This window comes from Dermacentor andersoni, chromosome 1, assembly GCF_023375885.2.
Source record: "Dermacentor andersoni chromosome 1, qqDerAnde1_hic_scaffold, whole genome shotgun sequence".
Lineage (NCBI taxonomy): Eukaryota > Metazoa > Arthropoda > Arachnida > Ixodida > Ixodidae > Dermacentor > Dermacentor andersoni.
In genome coordinates, this window is record NC_092814.1 from 73,612,079 (window position 1) to 73,637,128 (window position 25,050).

General features: G+C 42.7%; 1 protein-coding gene and 1 long non-coding RNA gene across 4 annotated transcripts in view; one reads left to right on the forward strand and one right to left on the reverse strand.

Annotated features, from left to right (window-relative positions):
- The window catches only part of LOC129380504 (uncharacterized), a 234,072-nt gene that overhangs the window by 123,410 nt on the left and 85,612 nt on the right, over positions 1 to 25,050 (forward strand). The gene's annotated exons all lie outside the window — the stretch shown is intronic.
- The window catches only part of Obsc (Obscurin), a 173,533-nt gene that overhangs the window by 65,447 nt on the left and 83,036 nt on the right, over positions 1 to 25,050 (reverse strand). Inside the window, exons 18-43 of the mRNA XM_072286096.1 lie at positions 23,779 to 23,908; positions 23,506 to 23,681; positions 22,423 to 22,528; positions 22,139 to 22,314; positions 21,811 to 21,916; positions 18,979 to 19,157; positions 18,788 to 18,896; positions 16,638 to 16,816; positions 16,411 to 16,516; positions 15,178 to 15,356; positions 14,591 to 14,696; positions 10,149 to 10,321; positions 9,079 to 9,184; positions 8,583 to 8,755; positions 7,434 to 7,539; positions 7,134 to 7,306; positions 6,652 to 6,772; positions 6,299 to 6,471; positions 6,079 to 6,187; positions 3,762 to 3,937; positions 3,129 to 3,237; positions 2,252 to 2,424; positions 1,957 to 2,068; positions 721 to 890; positions 460 to 595; positions 79 to 248 (exon numbers count right to left, since the gene is read on the reverse strand). Coding sequence (XP_072142197.1) covers positions 79 to 248; positions 460 to 595; positions 721 to 890; positions 1,957 to 2,068; positions 2,252 to 2,424; positions 3,129 to 3,237; positions 3,762 to 3,937; positions 6,079 to 6,187; positions 6,299 to 6,471; positions 6,652 to 6,772; positions 7,134 to 7,306; positions 7,434 to 7,539; positions 8,583 to 8,755; positions 9,079 to 9,184; positions 10,149 to 10,321; positions 14,591 to 14,696; positions 15,178 to 15,356; positions 16,411 to 16,516; positions 16,638 to 16,816; positions 18,788 to 18,896; positions 18,979 to 19,157; positions 21,811 to 21,916; positions 22,139 to 22,314; positions 22,423 to 22,528; positions 23,506 to 23,681; positions 23,779 to 23,908 — 3,732 coding nt within the window. The remainder of the gene's footprint in view (positions 1 to 78; positions 249 to 459; positions 596 to 720; positions 891 to 1,956; positions 2,069 to 2,251; positions 2,425 to 3,128; positions 3,238 to 3,761; positions 3,938 to 6,078; positions 6,188 to 6,298; positions 6,472 to 6,651; positions 6,773 to 7,133; positions 7,307 to 7,433; positions 7,540 to 8,582; positions 8,756 to 9,078; positions 9,185 to 10,148; positions 10,322 to 14,590; positions 14,697 to 15,177; positions 15,357 to 16,410; positions 16,517 to 16,637; positions 16,817 to 18,787; positions 18,897 to 18,978; positions 19,158 to 21,810; positions 21,917 to 22,138; positions 22,315 to 22,422; positions 22,529 to 23,505; positions 23,682 to 23,778; positions 23,909 to 25,050) is intronic.

The following is a 25,050-nucleotide window of genomic DNA, read 5'->3' on the forward strand; positions in this document are numbered from 1 at the left end:
GGGCGGGTGATGAATAATTCAGTCAAATATGGTGAGGCTAAGTTATTATGCGTATACTAGAACACAAGCGGAACTCACTTTTGACATCGGCGTCGCTTGCAGCTTTGCCCTCGTCGTTTGCAGCCAGTACGCTGTAATGACCAGCATCACTTGGTGTAACTTTGTCAATATCCAAAGCAATAGTCCCGTCAGGTTTCTCCACCATCTTGATGTGGTCAGATGGCTTGACCGGCTCACCGTCTTTCAACCTGTGATGATGAAAATTCAAGCCGCAAGTTGAAGGTAGAAGAGCTGTCAAATCAGGAAAAATGTGGTCCATAGGTGTTGGCAGTGTGCAACAGTAGCACCGCAACAGCAAGCGTATTTTTGCAACACTCTGCACAATGGCCCTGCAGTTAAATCTGCGTGACCACCGAACTCGCAGAGCAAGCTAGAACAGAGCTTAATGAAAACTCTTACCACTGGACATCCGAAGGGGCGCTGCCTTTGGCAAGCTTCGCCTCCAAATGCCCAGGTGCACCTTCAGTCAGCGTGGCATCTTTGAGGCCCTCGGAGAAAGCGGGAGACTTCAAGCTGTCGTCGCCTTTCGGCTTGGCTGCAGAAAATACCCCATACAGTGCGGAATCAGTGTGTGTAAAAACTGGAAAGCTATAGCAGAAATGCGTAGAAACGCGATGTTATTAATTTAGGGATCTCGCTCTTAAGGCTGATTCCACTTACTTTCCACATCAGACTCCGAGGCTGCTTGCCCTTTGTCGTTATTTGCCATAACGGCATAATGACCGGCGTCTTCAGGACGCACTTCTTCGACTTCTAGGGCCACTGTACCATCTGGCTCCTGCGTCAGCTTTATGTGATCAGAAGGAACGACTGGCTCGCCATCTTTCAACCTGCCATGGTAACAAGAAAGCGCACGTTTTCCAACAATATTCAGGGACATACAAAAAAAGGAAAGCATGAGCAAAATAAATTTGGTTTAGTAAACACAGGTTTTAATTGTACATAAAACTCTCCATGTGTGTTTATAGTGTTCATACTAAAAATGAAATATTATGTGTGTAGACAAAGTCATACCACAATAAAGCTTATTTTTACTTACGTATCGGTGGACATTAGTGGTGAAAAATGTTATTATGAATTCGAGCTGTACATTCTTGGAGTTACCCTGCAGTCGTAGGCATGGTGTATGCACTGAGAGGACGTTTGAGGGCACTTCCGCACAACAGGGGGAGACAATTCAAATGCCAAGTCTACGAGACAGTAGCAAGAAAAAATTCTTTACGAAACCGAAATGATTCTGACGAAAAACTACAGATTTAGAAGTCCGCATGGTTGAAATTAAAGTGCTGAAACAGACTCACGGTGACACAATGAGAGACAAAATCTTGTATGATTAGATTCATTGAACCCTGAAGGCTTCAGAAATGGTAGCGAAGGTTCAAGAAATAAAGCTAACATGGTTTGATCATATGGTTCAAAGATACCAGCGCTACACTGGCAAGCTAGCAATGCAAATAATTCTGGAAGAACGTGCCTAAGACGAGAATTAAAGATAAATAACAATCTACACAGTAACGCTACCTAAGAACGTTTGCGTTCATTGGTTTTTTATTAGATTTATGCATGTTTACACATACGTACCTCCTAAACCGCGTACAAAATCAAATTTTCACGCAAGCACATAGCACGCGTGCTCATATTACCTATGAGAATCGACAAATTTTTTTTCATATACTTCACCTTGCACAAGCTTTGCAGCTGGGTTGTGTAGTTGAACAAAAGAATAATGCCGGCTTTGTTTACATTTCAGATTGTGTGGTTTGTTGCAGCCAGCGCTGGTAATGACGCTCTGTCTAGTTTGTATCTTCTTGGCTGAGTTCACCTTCAAGACATGTACTACAGCCAACTCGCCTAAGTACAAATTCTACGGCACTTGGCTTCCGTACCAGCACGTACCACTGCACTTCCGGTTCTGGATGCCCGGGAACTTTTGCCTCCAGCTTGAGAGGTTCCCCATCTTCCACTCGGACCTTAGTTGGCAGGCTCTTTGCTACTGTAGGAGCAGTTTCTAGAAAAAAGCAAAGGAACACTTTGTGAGCAGCAGCCTGAAGAAAACATCTTATTGCTACTGCTACTGTGGATGACAGAGCCTTGACCGCCGTCAGAGAAACAGGGACATGCTCGTAGTCTATATGCGTGGCAGCCCAGATTAACTAATAAATAATATCAACTATAAAGTCAAAACAAATACCTATCAACGTAAGGTTAGCCTTTGATGAAGCTTGTCCAGACGTATTCTTGGCTTTGCACACCACTTCGCCGATCTCGTGAGAAGTCACGCTCTTTATCTTAAGGGTGTATGAATCACCTTGCTGAGTAATGATAGTCTCCTCTGACTCATTCACTATAGTTCCGTTCAATAGCCTGTGAAGGAGAAGTAAGATGACTCAATCAGGGGGCAGAGATGGTATCGGTTATCGATATAAAACAAAGAGGAAAGGCACCACAACTCCGCACGAATGTGACCAGCGCGGATGTACAGCAAAGGCCGTTAACCATTCACTAAATACAGAGCTAAAACGTTTGCTTACATAATGTGATGTATGGTCACATTAGTAATTTTTACTGACTTACGTAACCTTGAATGACGTCTGTTTCGTAGTGTCAAACAGGTGAAGGCGACATATATGTGCTTAAAGATACCGCGAACAGCGAGAGCAGAATGAAAGTTGCCCTTGACATCATTCTCGATGAAATCGCTTTGAAGTATTTAATAAGTAATTTTTTTTGCAGATTATCATAATAATTCTGCAGACTCGGCCGTATGCTCAAGAACTCCCACTTTACAGAGATGCAAGTGTTAAGTCCCCTCCCAAAAGGCCCAATTTTTCAACAGCAGTGGACGTTGCTTTGTTGCCTATAACAGGACAAATGGGGGGGACAAATGTGGCGTAGGCGATCACGTTTGTCTCTATGATGGCATAGTGCGCTTTCTGAAATAGAACGGTGTTGTTACACTCGTCGCATTGTCTCCTTGCCGTCCCTTTATTACCCGTCGCACGGAGCAAAAATTCAGCAGTACTGATTTCGTATTCCAAACTGGATGCATTTTTTTCGGTGATACTCACCAGGTGACAGATGGTGTTGGGTTTCCTTTAATCCTCGCGTTGAATACTGCCTCCTCGTTGATAATAATCTCTAAGTCTTCCAGCTCCTTGATAAACACCGGTGGCTCGCCTGAGTAAAGAATAGTATTCACAGGACCCAAAATACAAAATGAATAATACTATAACGTTATAAACGTTGCATTAAGCGTAAAGTAAGGAATAGTGTTAACAGGACCCAGAAAACAGTATTAATATTACTGTAACGTTAGAAGCATTGCACTAAACGTAATGTAACACAGAGCTTTCAGACTTGCGCAGCAGTCACTCACAGGTAGCAATGTGCCTGCATTGCTTAGGTGAAAGAGCAATGACCTGCAATGTGTTTGTCGGCCGTATGTAAATTATCGGGTCACTTGGAAGCCACGCTTGATATTTCAGTTACAAAGGCTGACGAAACATAGTATAGTGTGTAACGCATATTCTACTTAATGTTATTGTTCAACTTTTTAAATAAATTTCTTGAGAATCACCAGCAGATTTCGAGTTGAAAAGTCGCCGATTTTATTATATCATAAAATACTCACAAAGCTCATGTATTTAGACATGAATACCTAAATGAGCAAGATTGAGGAAAAAACAGGAGTCGAAACGCACCTCTAAGTGTTAGCATCGCATCAGCTTCAGTCTCTCCTGCACTGTTCGATGCTTTGCAAGTGTACTGGCCAAAGTCGTCGTCAACATCTTGAATAACAAGACTGTAAGACTCGCTTTCCACGTCCGCAGAAATCGTGATTTTATGTGACGGCGAGAGCTCTTTGCCGTCCTTCTTCCTAAAATAATAAAGAAGCATTTACAGTTTGCCCCTCCGCTAGTGGCAGAATCTATTTTACAGCAGCTGCGTCTAACCTTACGTGACCTTGTACGGCAAAGGTCAACTGTCAAGATTGCCATTATTTGCACTAAATCTCACTTCAGAAAAATTCAAGAATTAACGTAGTTTGACGTTGACATTTTATTCTCAATATTTGGTGCTCTGCCCTCTCTAACTCCCCCTGACCTCCCAGCACCACCGTCTTTGTACACTTTGTTCATTTATTTAAACGATTCAGAACAAGAATGGGGTGGTTCCGTGGCTAAAGGCGACACTATCGGTCACCTGACTGAGCTCTCGGAGCCACCACGCATGCATGCAGCATGACAGTTTCGGTTTATGGCTAACATAGCTGAGTATACATATAAACGTGGCAGGGAAAGTAACTAAATACAATCCATACGTAGCACACAATTTCCAATGCAAATTCAACACCACGCAATGTAGTAGTAACCTTATGCATAATAGCAACGAAACATAAAATACATACACTAAGCAGCTGTGCATAAGTTATGGTAGCCAATGGAGCATCTTCAAAAAGACATTGTTTTACCAAAAAATTGTAGTTTTGCGGCGTTTTCTAAAACAAACCAAGGATGTGGATTCATCTGTTAAATCTAAACTACTACAATTATTATTTAGGAGTTTGAAGTTGCCATTCCAGCAGTTGTTTGCCATAATTAGTTCTAATTTCCGGCGTTTGGAAATTCTTGTGTCTAAATTGGTAACGTGGTATTGTATGCGCATATGAAGCATACAATGATTCTCGCTTGCTCAAATGTGCGAAAATATTGCTCCTGATAAGCGTTGGCTATATAAAGCTTCAACAGATAAAATTTCGTGGCGTTCAAACAATTATGAAGTATGGTTATGCTTTGACAGATTTTCGATAAAACGAACGTCTTTCTTTATATTACGTAAGGCTGTTTAATGCAGTTGCATATGATAGGCCCCGGACAAACGATAACTCAATCCGGAATTGATTGTGCTATAGATACAGTTATTCGTTTTAGATGCTTTCGCAACGATGTCCAATCTCTGTTCAACAAACCAATCGACTGTGCAGTTTTACTTCTAAGGCGATTAATGTCTGATGTACATTTCAGATTCTCATGAAACATTAATCCAAAACCTTTATGTTGAGAAACGTACTCTACAATCTGTGACTTAAGCAATAAACTTCGCTGCTTGTTAATGGTAGAGGAAACAATGCATATTGTTTTAGATACGTTTAAACTAATCGGTTAACGCCAAGTTAATCAGATAAATCTTCAAGCCATGCGGTCGCTCTTCAAATGAGTGATGACAAGTTTGACGAAGCGAAAAATACGTTTGTGTCGTCAACAAAAAGGACCATAAGAGGGGTTTGCGGAATACAGACAATATCGCTTATATATAAGAGAAAGAGTATAGGACATAAAATAGACGCCTGTGGTACACTAAAAGTAATTTGCTTTCTCGTGATCAATTTGAATTATTCTATTACGTATGTTATCATATTCCATTTTGTCAGAGCACTGTTCAAAATCACACTGCGCAATTGCGCACAGTCAGCAGATTCTATATAAAGGAAAACTTTCGCATGGAATTTGGGGTTTTTAGTCAATTCTCGTAACAGTCCTTGAACCATGTTATGTAAGTTTGTTTTTTTTGTTTTATTTTATTTGTTTCTTATAATCTGTATCGCTAAGTGACCGATCTCGGCGATAGCTGGGGTGCGGCTCCGTGCTAACCATTGATGAAGGGCAATAAGAATGGAAATGAAAGGCACCGTCGCAAAATACGAGCCCTGAATCAAATTGTTGAAGCTAAACAGCAGCTCCAAATGCTCAAATGTGCGAAAATATGTCACTTTCAATGTCACTTTCAAAGATGACATTTTGGCCTTGAGAACAACGTAGAAATCTCTTGTGTTTCACTCGGGACAACGTACTCTCTAGGGCAGTCATTATTAAGCATTCTTATTATGGTGTGGTAAATATACAAAATGCATCTTTACTAAAGCATTGTAACGAATCAATATGGGCACATCTATCAAGCATTATACCAGCGTTTCGGTTATGTTCATGTGTATTATGAAGGAAGTGTGGGAAAGCTTACCAAACAATGTCTGGTGCCGGGATTCCAGTAATAGTTGCCTGAAACTTTACGGTGGACCCTGTGCTAGCTTCTTGATCTTTGAGTCCCTTTATTGTCGGAGCGACAGGCTCTGGAATATACGATGGGCACATATATCAGACACGAATGCGGTACAGGTCCATAAGCAGCTGCTTAGAGGAGAATATGAAAATAACAAATAAATGAAGATCCTATAGCTTACCTTTCACAGTGAGTTGGGCCTTGTCAGTCGCCTCGCCCTTTTCATTGACCGCTTTGCAAGAATACTTGGCTTCGTCTCGCATTGTTAGGTCTTTCAACGTAATAGTATGGGTATCACCATCCTCTTTGATTTCAACTCGTCTGCTTTCCAACAATTCTTCTCTGTCTTTGTACCTGAAAGAAAAAAAAATTGATGCGTTACTGGTGTCGAATGTTCGCATTGTTATCTTGTTTTCAAGAACTCGCTAACTTTTGGCTGCCTTTATTTTCCGCACAAGTTGTGCATATGCGCCACAGTTGCACTAAAAAAAGACAAGAGAGAGAGAAAAAGAAGAAAGAATGGGAGTAACTTGCCATGTGACCGTAGGCGTTGGCTTTCCTGCTACTCTGACCTCGAAGCGTACCTTGTCCCCGATAACTGCTACGGTGTCCGCCATTCGCCGAATGAAAGTCGGAGCCTCTGCGTCGTCAGGAACTACGCGCGTAAGACAAAAAAAAAAAAAAAAATAACGTGCTTTCAGAAACGAGTACATTAAGGGTGAGTGTATCGACTGGTGACGGTGTCGCGTCTCATTCGAAAATACTTCGAATAACTTGGAGGTGGGAAAAAGAACATACACGAGTTTCTCTCAACATATCTCTGGTGACAAAAAAGAATACATTGAGAGAAAGCAAACCATCGCTTTCCGTCTTGTATTAATTTTTCCTTGTGTGGCAACAATATCAATGCACCTTCCGCTTAACTTTTTCGGCATTCCACACTTTACTTGTACGATTACATGTGTGTTTTTATGTAAACACATTTATGTGTAGTTGGACGTCCAAAGATCACCTACGTTTGATGGTGAGCTCCGCTTGTTGCGATACCCGTCCAAGGTTGTTCTTGGCAGTGCACGTGTAGAAGCACTCGTCATCTTTCTTAGCGTCTTTAATAATGAGGCGATGCGTGCCATCGTGAGATGTGATAGTGAATTTCTCACTTTCTTCAATGGTTTCACCATCTCTAGACCTGAAATGATTTATACACACACAGACAACTGCTTTAGTACGTACGAAAAGAGGGGCTTGGGACGACTGCAAGCGGAACAAAACTGCTTTGAGTGTTTTACTACTGTGGTGATTGAAAACGTCATTACCATGTGACCGTAGGTGCAGGATAACCTGACACTTTTGCTTCAAACACGCATTCTTCTCCTGAATAAACGCACTGGTTTTCAGGCTTCTTCTCAAACTTCGGTTTGCCTGAAGAATCGAAAAAAAAAAAGAAGAGGCAAGGTGAATTGAGGTAATGAACGTTTGTTCTCAATCAGGCAGTTAAAGAAATTTGTGTCCTGCAAATATGCGCTGAAAATTGTTATAAAGATAATTCCACTTCTCCCTGCAGCAGAAAACCCATTAATTAGCACGAGCAGCAGTGACATAATTGTCACTGGAAATGCAGGTGTTACCATACACGTGAACTGAACGTTCGAAACTTTGCAGCAACACAGCATCAACTTAGGCAGCAAGGAGTAACCATTGCATCTTGTCATTTCCCGATTTTGAGGTGAACAAACAAATTATACTAACAGGTAATTAATAAACTTTTTCTGATAATCTTGCTAACACAGCTTCGAGAGGAGTAGTCCACTATTTTGTTGCTGCGTTTTCGCTAGGTAAATGTAAGAATGCCGCAATTAAATGCTTCTCACTGGGTTTCGCCACGCTCAAAACTGAGTGACAGGACCTTTTATAGTCTCATTTAAAGCATCAAATTTTGTTTGTGATTGCAACCTGCTAAATCATTTGGAATATTTGTTTTCACTGCGCATTGTACTTACATCCACCTGTAAGGGAAAACAACGGCACGGTAATCTCCGTTACTGTGATACATTCATAAACAATCATGAGCGATATTATTAAATAGAAGAAAAAGGCAGAAACACAATTGAAAACACTAGCTCTAGGCTAGCACGTGCATTATGTTCGCCCTTGCCAGCGAAATTGCGAGCAAAACTGTATAAAAGCGCTGACTTTTGTCGCTGGTTTGCGCTGGCTTTCTACAGTTTACAGCAGTGTTGTGCTGTACCCTCTTGAAGAAAGGGAACAAGCGGCGCCAAACGACGAGGACAGGAACACAAAGTAACAGGACGAACGTCGTTACTTTGCACGGACGTCATCTTTCTAATTTCATTTGTTATTGTTGTTAAGGTTGTTGGTACATGCTATCAAGATTAACGAGCTATTGAGCTTAAATTGTTGTTGTGGACCAGTTACGTGAGCCATAAGGTGAATGTCAGTCTTACTTTGAACCGTCAACTTTCCACGTGAGGACGCAGAGCCATACTTGTTGGTAGCAACACATTCGTAGGTCCCGGCCAGCCGCAGTGTTAGTTCATCGAACTCCACCTTGTAAGATTTTCCTTGAGGAATCTCCTTAATTGTGGCCTCCACGGTGATTTCTTCGTCGTCCTTTTTCCTAGAAACAGAAATGATGAGGCATTTTGCCACAATCTGGTCGCTAACGTGAAGTCTACAGTCAGATCTACACCCAAGTCTGAAGGAGGGTGTTTGGGTGGACCTTTTATATATTTTCACCGTTACGCACGCTAGCTTGTATTATAAAGGTACAGCACTGTGCTGGTGCTTGTGTTCCTGGTGTCATTCTACCGTTTAAAAGAAATGAACGGCACTGTTTCTTAACAAAACGAACCGTGCGAGCTGAAGAGGAAGAAAACGTTGGGTGCAGCGCATGATTGCGATGTTTTACAAAACATTCTTAGAAAATTAGGGGTACCCTACCAGACAACTGTTGGAGTAGGAGATCCTGCAATCTTCACTGTGAAGAAGGCGGCGTCACCGACTTCTCCTTCTATGTCCTTTAAACCTTCGATTATTTCTGGTTTGCCTGAAAAAAAAAAGAATTAGTTAATAAATATTTAATAGGGACAGACTGAAGATAGACAACAGTGTCATTGGTTATTCGTGTCCCTAATGTGCAAGATAGCTTGCTGTGTAGGCCTAAATTTCTAACATACACAGAAAGTGATAAGTTTGACCTGTCACAAATAAGATGGCTTTTCTACGCAAATACGCGCGTAAGACAAAAAAATACACAAAATAAAATGCACGCATGAAAAGCGTGCATTTTAAACAAGAGGGCGGTTCGTGTGTGTGAAGTTTGTGATCTATACAAAAAGAAGAAAAACTAAGAAACTAATTTTTAATAAAACCTGCCCCGGAACAAATTTTGATTATGCCTTTAGACTACGCTACTATTTTGGTAATCTACTGCCTGTGCCATTACTAATAATATTTGGAAGTTGAGGAAACTTTATATTTTCGCCGATTCCCGCACAGAGCATTTGCCCACATTCAGTATCCCTGCGCTTTGAGTTGTCTAACTCGGCCTCCCTTTGCGACCTGCTATGCCTCCAGCTTAGCTCAGGTGGTAGAGAGACCGCTCCTAAAAGGCGTTGGTCTCGGGTTAAATTCCCGCAGCGAAACTGATGGGCGATAGAACAATTTTCTGTTGTTTATTTTCTGCGCAAAAAGCTGGCCAAGCTCTCATCGTGGATCTACGCCATTGTCTTGCAGAAGCAAGCGAAACAACTACGCATGACGGATCAAATTTTGTGGGCGTTGTGCTTGCTGCAGTATAAGCACTATCCATGCCAACTTACGAAGGTGAGCTAATGAAACCTGGGATAGTAAAATCGTGGAAGTTAACACACGTCGCGATGGTAGCTAGTGCGGAAGCTTTACTTTCTACTTCCTGAGAGCTTGTAAATGCGTGACTTGAACTTTGCCACTCCGTTGGTTTATGCAGCGAAATGCATTCAAAGTGTAAGATGAACCTGTTGTTTGCTTACTGTGAATGGTGAGACTCGCAGAGCAGGATTCTTTGCCGCATGTGTTTTGGGCTTCACAAGTGTACTCTCCGGCGAGCTCCTTGTTCGGCTTCTTCACCTTGAGTGTATACGTGTCTCCGTCAGATGTGATCTCGTAGACGTCATTTTCCTTGATCTCACGTTTTCCATGCATCCTACAGAAGCATCAAAACCTTGAATTAACACTCGGTGTAATTTTGGCCGCCGTTCAGGGACTTTCGCTGAGAAGTCCAACAAAGTCAATGCTGGGCTTGGTAGCTAAGTCCTTCTGAGCTATGAATAATACGCAACCTTGTTCGTTTACTTTGCAAAAAAATAATTCGACGCGGTCAGTATTCATTATTTAGAAGTAGAGATTTTGGGGCTAGTTGGTTTGTTGCAGTAATTGAGGTCATAGCGCTGAATTGACACGTGCAAGAAAGACATCATCATCATCATCATCATCATCATCATCATCATCATCATCATCATCATCACCATCATCATCATCATCATCAGCCTGGTTATGCCCACTGCAGGGCAAAGGCCTCTCCCATACTTCTCCAACTACCCCGGTCATGTACTAATTGTGGCCATGTTGTCCCTGCAAACTTCTTAATCTCATCCGCCCACCTAACTTTCTGCCGCCCTCTGCTACGCTTTCCTTCCCTTGGAATCCATTCCGTAACTCTTAATGACCAGCGGTTATCTTCCCTCCTCATTACGTGTCCTGCCCATGCCCATTTCTTTTTCTTGATTTCAACTAAGATATCATTAACTCGTGTTTGTTCCCTCACCCAATCTGCTCTTTTCTTATCCCTTAACGTTACACCTATCATTCTTCTTTCCATAGCTCGTTGCGTCGTCCTCAATTTAAGTAGAACCCTTTTCGTAAGCCTCCAGGTTTCTGCCCCGTACGTGAGTACTGGTAAGACACAGCTGTTATAAACTTTTCTCTTCAGGGATAATGGCAACCTGCTGTTCATGATCTGAGAATGCCTGCCAAACGCACCCCAGCCCATTCTTATTCTTCTGATTATTTCAGTCTCATGATCCGGATCCGCAGCCACTACCTGTCCTAAGTAGATGTATTCCCTTACCACTTCCAGTTCCTCACTACCTATTGTAAACTGCTGTTCCCTTCCGAGACTGTTAAACATTACTTTAGTTTTCTGCAGATTAATTTTTAGACCCACCCTTCGGCTTTGCCTATCCAGGTCAGTGAGCATGCATTGCAGTTGGTCCCCTGAGTTACTAAGCAAGGCAATATTATCAGCGAATCGCAAGTTACTAAGGTATTCTCCATTAACTCTTATCCCCAATTCTTCCCAGTCCAGGTCTCTGAATACCTCCTGTAAACACGCTGTGAATAGCATCGGAGAGATCGTATCTCCCTGCCTGACGCCTTTCTTTATTGGGATTTTGTTGCTTTCTTTATGGAGGACTACGGTGGCTGTGGAGCCGCTATAGATATCTTTCAGTATTTTTACATACGGCTCGTCTACACCCTGATTCTGCAATGACTCCATGACTGCTGAGGTTTCGACTGAATCAAACGCTTTCTCGTAAACAATGAAAGCTATATATAAAGGTCGGTTATATTCCGCACATTTTTCTATCACCTGATTGATAGTGTGAATATGGTCTATTGTTGAGTAGCCTTTACAGAATCCTGCCTGGTCCTTTGGTTGACGGAAGTCTAAGGTGTTCCTGATTCTATTTGCAATTACCTTAGTAAATACTTTGTAGGCAACGGACAGTAAACTGATCGGTCTATAATTTTTCAAGTCTTTGGCGTCCCCTTTCTTATGGATTAGGATTATGTTAGCGTTTTTGCAAGATTCCGGTACGCTCGAAGTCATGAGGCATTGCGTATACAGGGTGGCCAGTTTCTCTAGAACAATCTGCCCACCATCCTTCAACAGATCTGCTGTTACCTGATCCTCCCCAGCTGCCTTCCCCCTTTGCATAGCTCCCAAGGCTTTCTTTACTTCTTCCGGTGTTACCTGTAGGATTTCGAATTCCTCTAGACTATTCTCTCTTCCATTATCGTCGTGGGTGCCACTGGTACTGTATAAATCTCTATAGAACTCCTCAGCCACTTCAACTATCTCATCCATATTAGTAATGATATTACCGGCTTTGTCTCTTAACGCATACATCTGATTCTTGCCAATTCCTAGTTTCTTCTTCACTGCTTTTAGGCTTCCTCCGTTCCTGAGAGCATGTTCAATTCTATCCATATTATACTTTCTTATGTCAGCTGTCTTACGCTTGTTGATTAATTTCGAAAGTTCTGCCAGTTCTATTCTAGCTGTAGGGTTAGAGGCTTTCATACATTGGCGTTTCTTGATCAGATCTTTCGTCTCCTGCGATAGCTTACTGGTATCCTGTCTAACGGAGTTACCACCGACTTCTATTGCACACTCCTTAATGATGCCCACAAAATTTTCGTTCATTGCTTCAACACTAAGGTCCTCTTCCTGAGTTAAAGCCGAATACCTGTTCTGTAGCTTGATCTGGAATTCCTTTATTTTCCCTCTTACCGCTAACTCATTGATCGACTTCTTATGTACCAGTTGCTTCCGTTCCCTCCTCAGGTCTAGGCTAATTCGAGTTCTTACCATCCTATGGTCACTGCAGCGCACCTTGCTGAGCACGTCGACATCTTGTATGATGCCAGGGTTAGCGCAGAGTATGAGGTCTATTTCATTTCTAGTCTCGCCGTTCGGGCTCCTCCACGTCCACTTTCGGCTATCCCGCTTGCGGAAGAAGGTATTCATTATCCGCATATTATTCTGTTCTGCAAAGTCTACTAATAATTCTCCCCTGCTATTCCTAGTGCCTATGCCATATTCCCCTACTGCGTTGTCTCCAGCCTGCTTCTTGCCTACCTTCGCATTGAAGTCGCCCATTAGTACAGTGTATTTTGTTTTGACTTTACTTATCGCCGATTCGAGGTCTTCATAGAAGCTTTCGACTTCTTGGTCTTCATGACTGGATGTAGGGGCGTAGACTTGTACAACCTTCATTTTGTACCTCTTATTAAGTTTCACAACAAGACCTGCCACCCTCTCGTTAATGCTATAGAATTCCTGTATGTTACCAGCTATGTTCTTATTAATCAGGAATCCGACTCCTAGTTCTCGTCTCTCCGCTAAGCCCCGGTAGCACAGGACGTGCCCGCTTTTTAGCACTGTATATGCTTCATTTGGCCTCCTAACTTCACTGAGCCCTATTATATCCCATTTACTGCGCTCTAATTCCTCCAATAGCACTGCTAGACTCGCCTCACTAGAGAACGTTCTAGCGTTAAACGTTGCCAGGTTCATATTCCAATGGCGGCCTGTCCGGAGCCAGGGATTCTTAGCACCCTCTGCAGCGTCACAGGTCTGACCGCCGCCGTGGTCAGTTGCTTCGCAGCTGCTGGGGACTGAGGGCCGGGGTTTGATTGTTGTGTTCATATAGGAGGTTGTGGCCAAGTACTGCACCAGGGTGGCCAATCCTGCTCTGGTGAGGGAGTGCGTTACCGGTTCTGGTCACCGGGATCAGGCCACACTCCAGGCCTGTTTATGCAATTTTATCAACAGGCGGATTTTTTTTTTTTCCGGTGGAAAATTGCGCGGCACCGGGATTCGAACCACGGACCTCTTGCACGCGAGGCGGGTGTTCTACCTCTACGCCACCGCTGCACTCTAAGAAAGACAACAGGAGAGTTGAAATCCGGGCCAGTTGGTACATTATTTACAGGAAAGGCCAGTCAAAAAGACGAAGGACAGTCGTTGTGGTGTGAATTCCCTTCTTTTGTCCTTTGTCTTTTTGACTTGTTTTTCCTGTAGAAGACGACAGGACGCGCGCTAAATAGAGCACGTCCTGTAGTCTTTCTTGTCCCTGTCAATTCTGCGCTATGACCTCAATTAGTCATTATTTAGACTTCACGTAGCCGTTGTGAATGCGGAAACTATTAGCAAACTTACAGAAAGCGGAAAGAATGAAATTCTCGGCGGCAGTATGGAAAAGCCTTCGTCAGCCGAGGACGCTTCGCAAGTGTTAGGAAAACATTGCTGACTTAACGAACAATCGGTTCAGTTTATAGACCAAGACAGGAGTAGTAAATAAGTGATCAGTAGAAAAGCAATACAAACTCCAATAAGAAAAACAACAACTGTGAATTAAGAAATGCGAGAACAAGCACCATTATTATAAGTAGAAGAAAACATCTCGCAAGTTTCTGTATACACAATTTAAGTGGGAGCAAGGTTCAAATCACGCGTAGTCAACGCTTTGTCACAATTGTCAGGAAGATTTTCTTCTTTTACCGGTAGCTTCATTACCGTTATAGACGTTACCGCTTAGCACTCCGTATATTATTGCACACCAGAAGCAATATTTTGCTTCCTCAAGTTTTCTAATCACCGCAGAAGGCTTTCTAGAGAAAGACTGACCATTTTACATTCGGCTTGGGTTGGCCAACGACTTTCGCTGTAAACTCTGCCACCTCTTCTTCTGAAATTTCTTGATCTTGTAGTTTCTTCGTGAATTCTGGCTTCTCTGCAATATAAGTTATGCAGAAGCGTCAGCTCGGATTTTAAAATCTGCGTAAGCTGATAAGTGCCTAATGAAATGAGCGCTATGAAAGAAGGTACATTAAAGGCTAAAAAGCGGGATGCCTTAACTATAAAAGAAGGGAAGTGTTGGATGAATGTATTTACAGTACGAAATCTCATGTTGCCAAAAAGTAGCGACTTTGTTCTGTTTTTACGCGCACAGAGACAACACTTTTGGCCTTGCTTAAAAGGGTGAACGAGTAACACGGCATAAAAACGTAAACTGAAGGGCAATAATGGGCTTTCTTAGTTCACATTCACTTTACACTACCCATGACGTCAAGTAACTTACGAGCGTGCAGAACAGCCACTTTGATTGAGATGTTCGAGTAAACAGTGCATAGAAAAAATGTTTAATGAGCGATGCTAGTAACTTTTGTGGAAATTGCACACCGAACGTCGTTTGGTAGAAGCACGATACATACTTTGTGTACTGAGGCGTCCTGTGCTCGAATCTTCACCGAGTTCATTTTTTATCTTGAATGTGTATTTTCCGGCATCTTCGGTCGTGACAGACTTAATGACCAACGTGAACGTGGCGTCCGCTTCTTCTTTTGCATACACGTTCTTGTTATCAATGGTGACTTCGCAGTCGTCCTTCAACCTAGTTAATAAATAATTGCTCACATGAATACGGCGAGAAGAAGCAAGCTAGAAATACGTACTCTCTGCTTCAAAGGTTCGCAGTGTACGCAAGGGCCGGCCGAAATGCATCTCTGCGCTGCCTGTGTATACGATCATTCGCTGTTGGGAACAGCGTTTGGCGTACCTGACTTTTGCCGTAGTCGTTACCTGTCGTCGTTCGTTACAGAAAAGATTACGTGCTGCGCACCTCCGAAATTTAAGTAAAAGCGCCTTTCTCGAAGGCTGCCTGAGCGTGCACTTGTGAACTTCTGAGCGTGTGCATGTCGCGGCGCTAGATGTGTGCGAGAAACACTCAACAAATACAACGAGCAATTGCGCAGTTTTCTTACATATAAACTAGCATTTGTATAGCCGACATTGTTAACCAAACAATAAAGTTATCAATTTGAACTGCTTAAGGCAACGAAATTCTCAATAGTCGGTCTTCCCAGGCTTTCCTTCGGACCGTTTGCACCAAGTCATTGCTTAGGAAGCATTGCCGGCTTCTACACTGCTCATCATGGAAGTTTTTACGTTCTTACCTTAACCCTTTTACCCTATTTGCTAGTCAGACAGCACTTGGAGTGCTATATCCATCTACTATACAAAAATTCCCAATGAATTGGCCCTAGCGTACACGTTACTTTTATTTAGAAAAAGAAATTCCCAAACAGAATACCACAGGCGAAGCGTCATTTATAACAATGTGTGAACAAAACAAATAAAATGGACGTTGCGTATACATTCTCAATGTATAAAAATGATGTGTTTATTAACCACTGAATAAACATGAACAAAAGTACACATCTGGCCACTGCAGAGCCCGTTTCAGTAACATGAGCTGCGATGAGGATTCACAATATTATACCTTATATTGCTTTTGACTTTAAATACACACATTCCAGCTAGAATGCCACTTTGCGCTACTCACTACTCGATCCACGATGACAGTTTTTACATCGTGTCCCACGTCATTACGTGTGAAGAAACGTCATGCAGAATCAGTGATTGCGACTAGAATGGACTATGCTTACCATTTTACCTTGGAGTCCTTCGCGTTTACTACTTTGACGCTAAATGTTGCCGATTGTCCCACCTCGACGTCGATATCATCTAATCCTTTCACAATCTTTGGTTTTGCTGCAAAGCAAGAAGTCAGTCGTTATGGTTTACATTCACGTGGCTTGAGCAAGTTAGACGGATCAGGCATAAGAAACAATCAAGGGAAAAAACTCGTGTCAGTATGTTAACGTTGGCTCACATTTAACGGTGAAATTTCCAGAGCACTTGTCCTTGCCCTTTACATTTTCGGCCTCGCAAACCAGTTCGCCAGTCATGTCAGCTTTGGCTTCCTTGATGACCAGTGTGTACTTGCCACTTTCCTCGACGGATTGAAACTTGAAGCTGTTGTCTTCGACTATAATAGAGTCATTGAGAGACCTAGAAGAATAAATGACATACTTTAGTAATTACCGACGTTGTTACAGAAGGAGGACAGGGGTACTTAGAGAGCGTGCGGCCATGGGGACAGTCAATGCCTAATAGCGAATATTGTGAACCAATGGTCGTATATACTTTTCGACGTCGGTTAGTACCGACGCTTGATCGTGTGCGCTATAAGATGCAGTCCATGCCATAGTACAAGTCACGATGAAGTTCGTTAAGTGTTTGTGCACATCCGGTGTCAACGCCCGGTTGTCCAAAGCGACTACGCGACGTAGGAAAGCGTGAACCTTTTGTTGTATTTTTGTCAATCGTAGGCGCTACATATGGCCTGCAGTCACAACACTCGTATTCTGCCGGTGCAAACACCTTGCTCATCGCACCCTTCGACGGAGCGACTGATGCTTGTGGAACGTAACATATTCGTGCTAGGCCCATGATTTCTTGCTTCATCTTTACTGTTACTTGAGAAGAAAGTTGTGTTTTTAATGCAAGAGAAGCTGCGACGTCGTTGTCGGTACTGCCCGTAATAAGCTTTTGTGTTGTAGTACAAGACTAGTTAAAGCGGATCGCAGGACGTTGGGAGTTCAGTTCGACGAGGTACACCAGTTATAAATTTACCATACTCTCCTTACACACCTTAAATACCAAATAATATTATCGCACAAGTTTAGGGCCCCTAATGAAATGGCTTATTCTTGGGGTAATAGCAACAACCTTAAACCTTGTAGAACGCGGCAGTGTTCTGCCACAGAGCACAAAAACAATGTCTTTATCCCGGCTGCTGCGGCCACAGTCAAGTTAGCGTAGACATAGGCCCATTGCATGCTGAGGAATCGAGTAAATAGAGTGGAGCTTGGCCGCTTTCCCAACACGTGGCGCACCGTGAGCTTTAGTATAATATTCCAAATCGCCACGATGACACGATCAGGGATCGAGAACAATGCGGGGTAAAACACGGGACTGAGCTGAGTCTCGGTGAAAAATAAAAACGCGCTCCAGAATCAGACCAATACAGTTACCTTCCCCATGTCGGCAAATATAGCCTGCGTGTGGGCATTGCGTCTGAACCTCTCGGCCACGGCCGAAAATTACACGATGGAGCCAACCTTTCGTTTGAATAACTTTGAGTTTGAATTCATAATTGGGCTACTAATATACTATAGAACAACGTTGTGGCTGTTTCTAGACGCGCTATCGCAATGAGTTGAATAGTGGGGTCTTCGAACTTTGTGAAACCCCTGGAATTATTCAGGCAACGCTGTAGTTTCCCCGCAAGTCGCTTTGTCTGCGCAATAATTCACATTTGGACGGCTTTATAGACTTCCATACTTCATACTACCCCTGTTTGGGACAGGTTTTACACCGTAAGAAACAGCACCGCTCATGCGGGATTGGGGGCTCGTCGCCTAAAATTTATTTGCTTCGGACGTTTTTTAAACAGTGGCCTCTTTGATTAGCTTCCTAAAAACGAAGCCTTCACTTAGAAACTGCACCTGCTTCCAACTCACGGTACGTAAGGGCTCTGGTTATTAATGCACCCAATTCCTTGATCTGACTGAGATTTCGGTGTACGTTAGAAAACCCTAGCTGTTTGAAATTGATCAGAAATGATTAACTGCAATGTCTCTCATAGCTCATGCTTTGGGACGTTAAAATCAATCAATCAATCAATCAATCAATCAATCAATCAATCAATCAATCAATCAATCAATCAATCAATCAATCAATCAATCAATCAATCAATCAATTAGTGAGAAGCATTAGTGCAGTATGAAACGCACTCAGCTCTCCCGTTTTCGCTCATTGTTGTGCATCAATAACAGTGAATATAGCCAATTTGTTAGGGTTGAATTTGCTAGACAACCGGTGATGTGACAACAAGCGCAGCTTTTCGCTCGCACAGAGAAAGCATAATAATAAATCAATGAATAAGCTGTTACATACGGGAGTTGCCAAATCTCTTACCACTTCATCTTTGGCGTGGGCGCACCTTCTACTTCCACAGTGATTTTTATGTTTGTCTCTCCTTCGCAGCATTCGACGTCAGATAGTGGTTTCTTGAATTTCGGCTTGCCTGAAAGTAGACGGGCGTGTCAGGCATTTAAACACAGAAACTGGTCGCAAGCGCTAGAAAAATGCCTGGTTGGGTTCCTCACATGTGATTGTCAAAGCTGCACTGTCACTAACAACTCCGTACTCATTCGCGATTTCGACAGTGTACTGCGCTGCATCCTCTTTGTGCACGTCATCGATGATCAGGCAGTGGACGTTTTCTGTTTCTTCCAGCGCCTGGTACCTGTGCCCGTCTGGTTTTAAGGGTTTACCGTCTTTTTTCCTGCGGAAAGAGAAGCATACATTTACGACATTAAGAACGCTCAGAGACAAGTGGAAAGGTTGCGGTGTGGAAAATGGACAAAAGAAGTGGTCACTGAATACGAATGCAGTTGCATGAGCAAAGCGTTATTAGTTCTGTTTGTGCAAACGTGCTTACTTACTGAAAAAGCAGGTGAACTTTGTCCCAATTTGGCTGAATTCTCACTTTTTTCTAGGGGTGTGCGAATATTATAAACTTTCGAATAATGAATCGGCCAGTGTCCTTTTGGAATCGGTTTTCGAATCGAATAGTCAGTATTCGTAAAATACGAATAGTTTTAAAATATTACAAAACGTCAACTGTTCGCTGTCAAAGATAAAATTGGAGCAAAAGTGCGATAATTCTTATCTCTGGAGGCAGGCACGCACCCAGGATTTTTTTTCGGGGGATGCAGGGGGCAACCGAAGGTAACTTTTCTATGCAAATGAGCGGGCGGAGGGGGTACGGTACTTTTACTAGTACAAGTGTGTATAACGCCCGCCATTCGCCATAAAGACGCGTAAACACGCGAAAGATAAATGAAATAAGGCGTATCTCACAGGTACGGCTGTGAGATACACCTCTTCTTTGCTTGGCAAACAAGGAACCACATGAAATGGACTCGCACATCAAATGGACTCGCGCAGAAAAGAAGCCCAGGAAGAACACTGCCAAGAACAAGTAAACGAGCGAACGTGTAAAATAAAGATTTCTAGCAGCGTTTCTTCAATTAGCTCTGGAAAAATTATAGAGAAATGTATATTTGCGGAACAGTCACAGTTATTTTGGATCCCTCATTTACAGCTCTATCAAGTTCAGGGCCAAAACCGACTCGTATTATTATTGGGAAGTTACGTGGCCACCAGTCCCGTAAAACCGCGTAAAGCGCACGACGCTGCGGTTCTAGACATACTGCGTCCACCGCGGAAGGTTAAAAAACACCCACATAAGCACAGCAGAGAAGTGGCTACGTCAGGTGGCTCGACTGATAACTGTAGAAGCGTCATTTCAAACACTCGGAATTGTTCTCCACTTCCGGCGGCGTTTTCTCTACTTCCTTTTTGAATAAAAGATGTTGATCCCTAAATATTTTCACAAAGAACAGTTAAATCTGTTAATTTTCGCTTTTACTTCCTGTTTGGCTGTTGTTTTGGCTCTCTCCCTTTGAGGATCGTTTAATTTCTAAACTCCTTGCGACTCAATTTTCTAGTTGGCAATTTTGCACGAAACATGCTGTAAATTTAGGGAAAACCAGACGAGGTAACGGGTGACAGTCATATTGCTTATACGTTTAAGGGTTATTACATGGTTTGATGATGGACGCTGCCTCGCATTATTTTATTTTCCACCTTATCTCGTTCGCTTGGCGTGCCGCCAAGCGAACGGCCGTTGAATAGGCCGCCGAGACCGAGCGGACCCGATGAGGGGACCGTCACTTGCCGGACGCGGACGCGTGCTTTCAAAAGCACTGTGTCGAAGGCGAATTTAGTGTAGCATGTAGCATCTACGACACTCTCTGGTTCCTATCGTACGTCGTCAGTGTGTCGCTGCCCGCACATGTGGCGGTCCACGATCGAGCGTTTCCGGCGAGAAGACGTCAGTTTGTTCGGGCTTTGCGCCATAGGCAAAGGAGAAACGCTTCGCATTGACTAGGATAATCATCGAGTATGGTTTCTGGCATACGTTTTTAATAAACAGCGCTTCATAACGCGCAATGCCATGCCTGAAACATTACGTCAATTATGAAAATGGTAGGTGATTATTCGAACACTATTAGAAAGTACTCAATATTCAATTCGATTTGCTTCTGGAACTATTCCTTTCGTATTCGATTCGCTTTTAAGAATTACTATTTGGACGCCCCTACTTGTTTTCCATAAAACAGCTTCTTATTGACTGTAATATCATGAATCAAATATCAGCCTCTGCCAATATTACGTTCGCCGTCGCTGTTGGCCGTCGCTCGTTTTTAGGAGCCATTCTAGCGTGCGAACTACCTTAGTAGGAGAAACGCTTTACATTGACACACAATACACCTTATGGCTGTGTTTAAAACAGGTGTTAATGTTGAGGTAAATATCCAGTGAGCGATTGGGCTAACGCGTTAGGTCACCGATGTTCTCCACGTATGGAAACCTTATCATTGCGCATACGTGTGTTTCATTCGAACACCACAAATATGGGCTGTGATTGTAAAAAATTTCAGCATTTTCTTTTCTTAAAATGAGGGGGCAGTGAGATGGGACTTGGTATATGAAACGAAATCAGTCAACTGGGAAGAACACCTCTGATACAAGAGCCAGTATTATCCTGCCGACAATGGCTTCATTCTCGTGGGTGGTGTACTTTCTACCATAGGTAAGCTGAATTCAAACACAAAAATCTAATTTATAATTTTAGAAAGCCATAACATTTTCTCTATTGCTACTTTATACTGTAGTGGGGTTAGTTCATGTCAAAAGAATATCGTTTGCATTGCTCTGAATACGAATCATATCTTTCTTGTGGAGCTGCCTCTTGGTATTTCTTAACGTGACAAATAGTGGCCGGCGCCTTTACGGTTTACATTCCCGCGACTAACTTCATTACAATAAAGGCAACCTAATAGGATGACGCTATATAAGTGGATATTCACCAGCACACGTTTGGCTTAGGATTTCCGGAGATCTTCACACGGAACGTCACATTCTCAGTTTCAGATGCCTCATAGTCTTTCAGTTTCTGCAGAAATTTTGGTGGCGCTGAAAAAGACAAGAACAAAAGAGGCTGTGCTGTCAAATTCGTGCGACAGAAGTTGTGATAAAGCATTGTGAACTGCAGAAATATATATGTATAGAAAAGTCGAAGAAACGGTCATGGCCGCACGCCGTATTATTATGAAAGGTAGCGCTTTAGTTGGCACGTTATTTCTGCGTCGAGTTTACGAAAGACGGCTTTCCACTTGTAGCGTGAACAAGACATACCGTTCACAGAAACCGCCGAGAATCCTGTTTGCGTTCCCATTGTGTTGCTAATGACGCAAGAGTAATTGCCGGAATCCTCCACCTTGGTGTGTTCAATGATAAGCACATGCTTGTCTTCCGCTGGCTGCGTAATCTTCACACGGTCGTCCTCAACTATTGCTTGCCCATCTTTGTACCTGCGGTGAAGCGGGAACGTGTTAAGGAAGCAGTTCAACACAGGGACACGATTCCTCTCAATTAATGAAGCGACACGACTGAACTCGCTCCTTTCCGTGTTTTCTTACCATTTGACATCAGGCGTCGGAGCTCCTTGAACTTCAACGTCAAGCTTCAACACCTCGTCCGTCATCACAGAAACGTCTTTCAGTTCCTTTTTAAACGTCGGGGTCGCTGAAAAAAATCCCGTAGAACAGAGAACACCGAAAATGAAATAATTTTATCACCAAACTTAAGAAACGCGGTGAAATTCGTGCCTCGAAAACATTTGAACACAGCACTAGTTAAGCTGCTGAGATTCAGTATGCAAGAAGAGAAATAATGCTTGGAGCTACGTTGACTTTCAGCTGCTTTTTATCTGAATTTTCTATAACTTGCTGTCGTATTCCCACCGGCCAATCGTTGGTGAGTAGACAGAGCTAAGTTGCCTCTAAGAACGGGACAACAAACGATAATAAATAAAATGAAAGACGGAATAAAATGAGTTAATGTTCACCATTGTGGAGCTCCATTCAACAAATTGGCTTTCGGTTCAAATGATAAGAAGCGACTAGCACTACAAAGAGCAAGTTGCTTTTTTGTTCTTTCAACTCAGCAATCAAGCACTGATTTAGAGGCACATGGTGAGTAGAGCAATATGGTGTGCTCTACCAACTTCTGCAGATATATAGCCTTTATAATATGAGCAGAGATAATGAGTCCGCAAAGGACGATTAACTCATTAGTGTGCAAGCGTAAATTTCGCGTACGCGGAGCAAACTACGCGACTTCGTGAAGTACAGACTATGCACGCGGCAAGGGATTCGACCAGACATAATAGCGTGCACTATCAGCAGCTCTGTCAGAGCACCAGATAGTGCATAATAATGGGCATGAGCAGTGAACCTCTGCACATGTGTGATAACCGGTAATAAATAGAAAATTAGACTTAGGAGGTTTATAATTATATCAAAAAATGCAAGACATCGGCTTTCTCAAGGTCAGTATTGCTGTATGTGTTTAACGGTTGGTAATATTGTTTATCGGAAGTGTCTGTCTGTTAATGTATTTCATTAGTTTCCGATCGCTACTTTCAACTAATTACGTAAGCTCATGAAGTAAAAAAAAATAGTTATTGATTGCGAATCCGCAGACTGCTGCTGTCTACTCACAATTGACAGTCAGTCTGCATTCAGTGTTGGCAGTCCCGGATTCGTTCTCAGCCACAACGCTGTATATACCAGCGTCAGATTTCTTAGTGTTCTTTATGACCAAAGTCATTGACTCTTCATCTTCAAACAAAAATCGGTACCGACCGCCTGCTTCGATCACTTTTCCTTCGTGCTTCCTGCGAGTAATATGCGCTTGATATCAATAACTGCGATTTATAAGCACAAGAATGTTTCTTTTTTGTATTTCATGCCCCCGAGTGCAAGACATCTTACCACGTTACTTTCGGCCTCGGATATCCTTTCACTTTGAGTTCGAGCATTGCAGAGGCACCCTCATTTACTTCGACATCTGATAGACTAGCAGCTATTGTTGGAGCTTCTGGAGCCTTTTTAATTACAGCACCTGTATGTAGAAAGTAAAAGCAGAATTAGGCGCGTAAGGGCAAAGAGCAGAATCAAGGGAATGCCCGGACGTGCTTCAGAATTCAAATGAAAGCGCTCGTTCCTTGGTGGTGGCAGAGGCGTGTAAATCATGCAGCCAGCGAATATTCTGTCTTTATGTCTCAAATTTAGCATTTAGAAGATGTGGACAAGGAAGAATCGAATAAGAATTGAAAGCAGTACGAACTATTAACATCAATGTTTCTTTGACTTTAAGTTAAAATATTACAGCTTAGCGCTAGTTGACAAATACTGGGCATGAAAGTGCTGCCGGCGTTGTTATTATTTTCAATCCTGACATTTTTCCCAGTAGCTATCATTTACACATAGTGCCATGCAGAAAATGAGCTTGCGTATTGAACTGAGTGATCACAGCGTTTTAAATAAACAGAAATTGCTTTTATGGCTTAACTGTTGCAAGGAAAGCCTGTAGATTGCATTATTTTGCTTTGAATTTCCGTAGAAGCAGCTATTTGTCAGGGTGTGTTAGTGTGAGAGTTTCATGTTTCAGTTAATTCGTTTTGCCAAGGGCTACGTCAGTGACCGGGAAATGTATTGTGTATCTATACTACCGTGGTTACTACAGGTACCAACGAACATTGCTCGACATATAGGCATCACAACCTTAGAGAAAAGCCAGTCACAAGCCACGCCTTCGAACTCAATCGCATTCGCACAAAATCAGCGATGTGGAAGCAGAGATTACGTTCGAAAGTTGGCTATCATTATCTGGCCTTCCAGGTACAACAGCCGTTCTATCGGAGCCCGTCACTAAAAGCATTAAGAGTTAGGTACATCGTGTGTACTGTAATATTTACTATTCTCTTAATAAAAAAATCAAAAGCAGCCCCCTCTCCCCTCCCCCATGCTGCGTTTGCTAGCCTTTACTACCATAGCATTTCTATTTTGTTCAAAAGCAAGGACAACCTTTCGTAGAAACGCTGTTCGAATCCAACGTAGAGAAAAAGAAAGGTGAAAAGAACTGCCTTTGGAAGGTATGGCAGTGACCATCAAATGACATTTCGAATATGCAAACTGCGAGGTGAGTAGCTTCAGTTGGTTATCGGTGGAAATCCAAGAATGAAAGAATTTTTGGTTCAATTT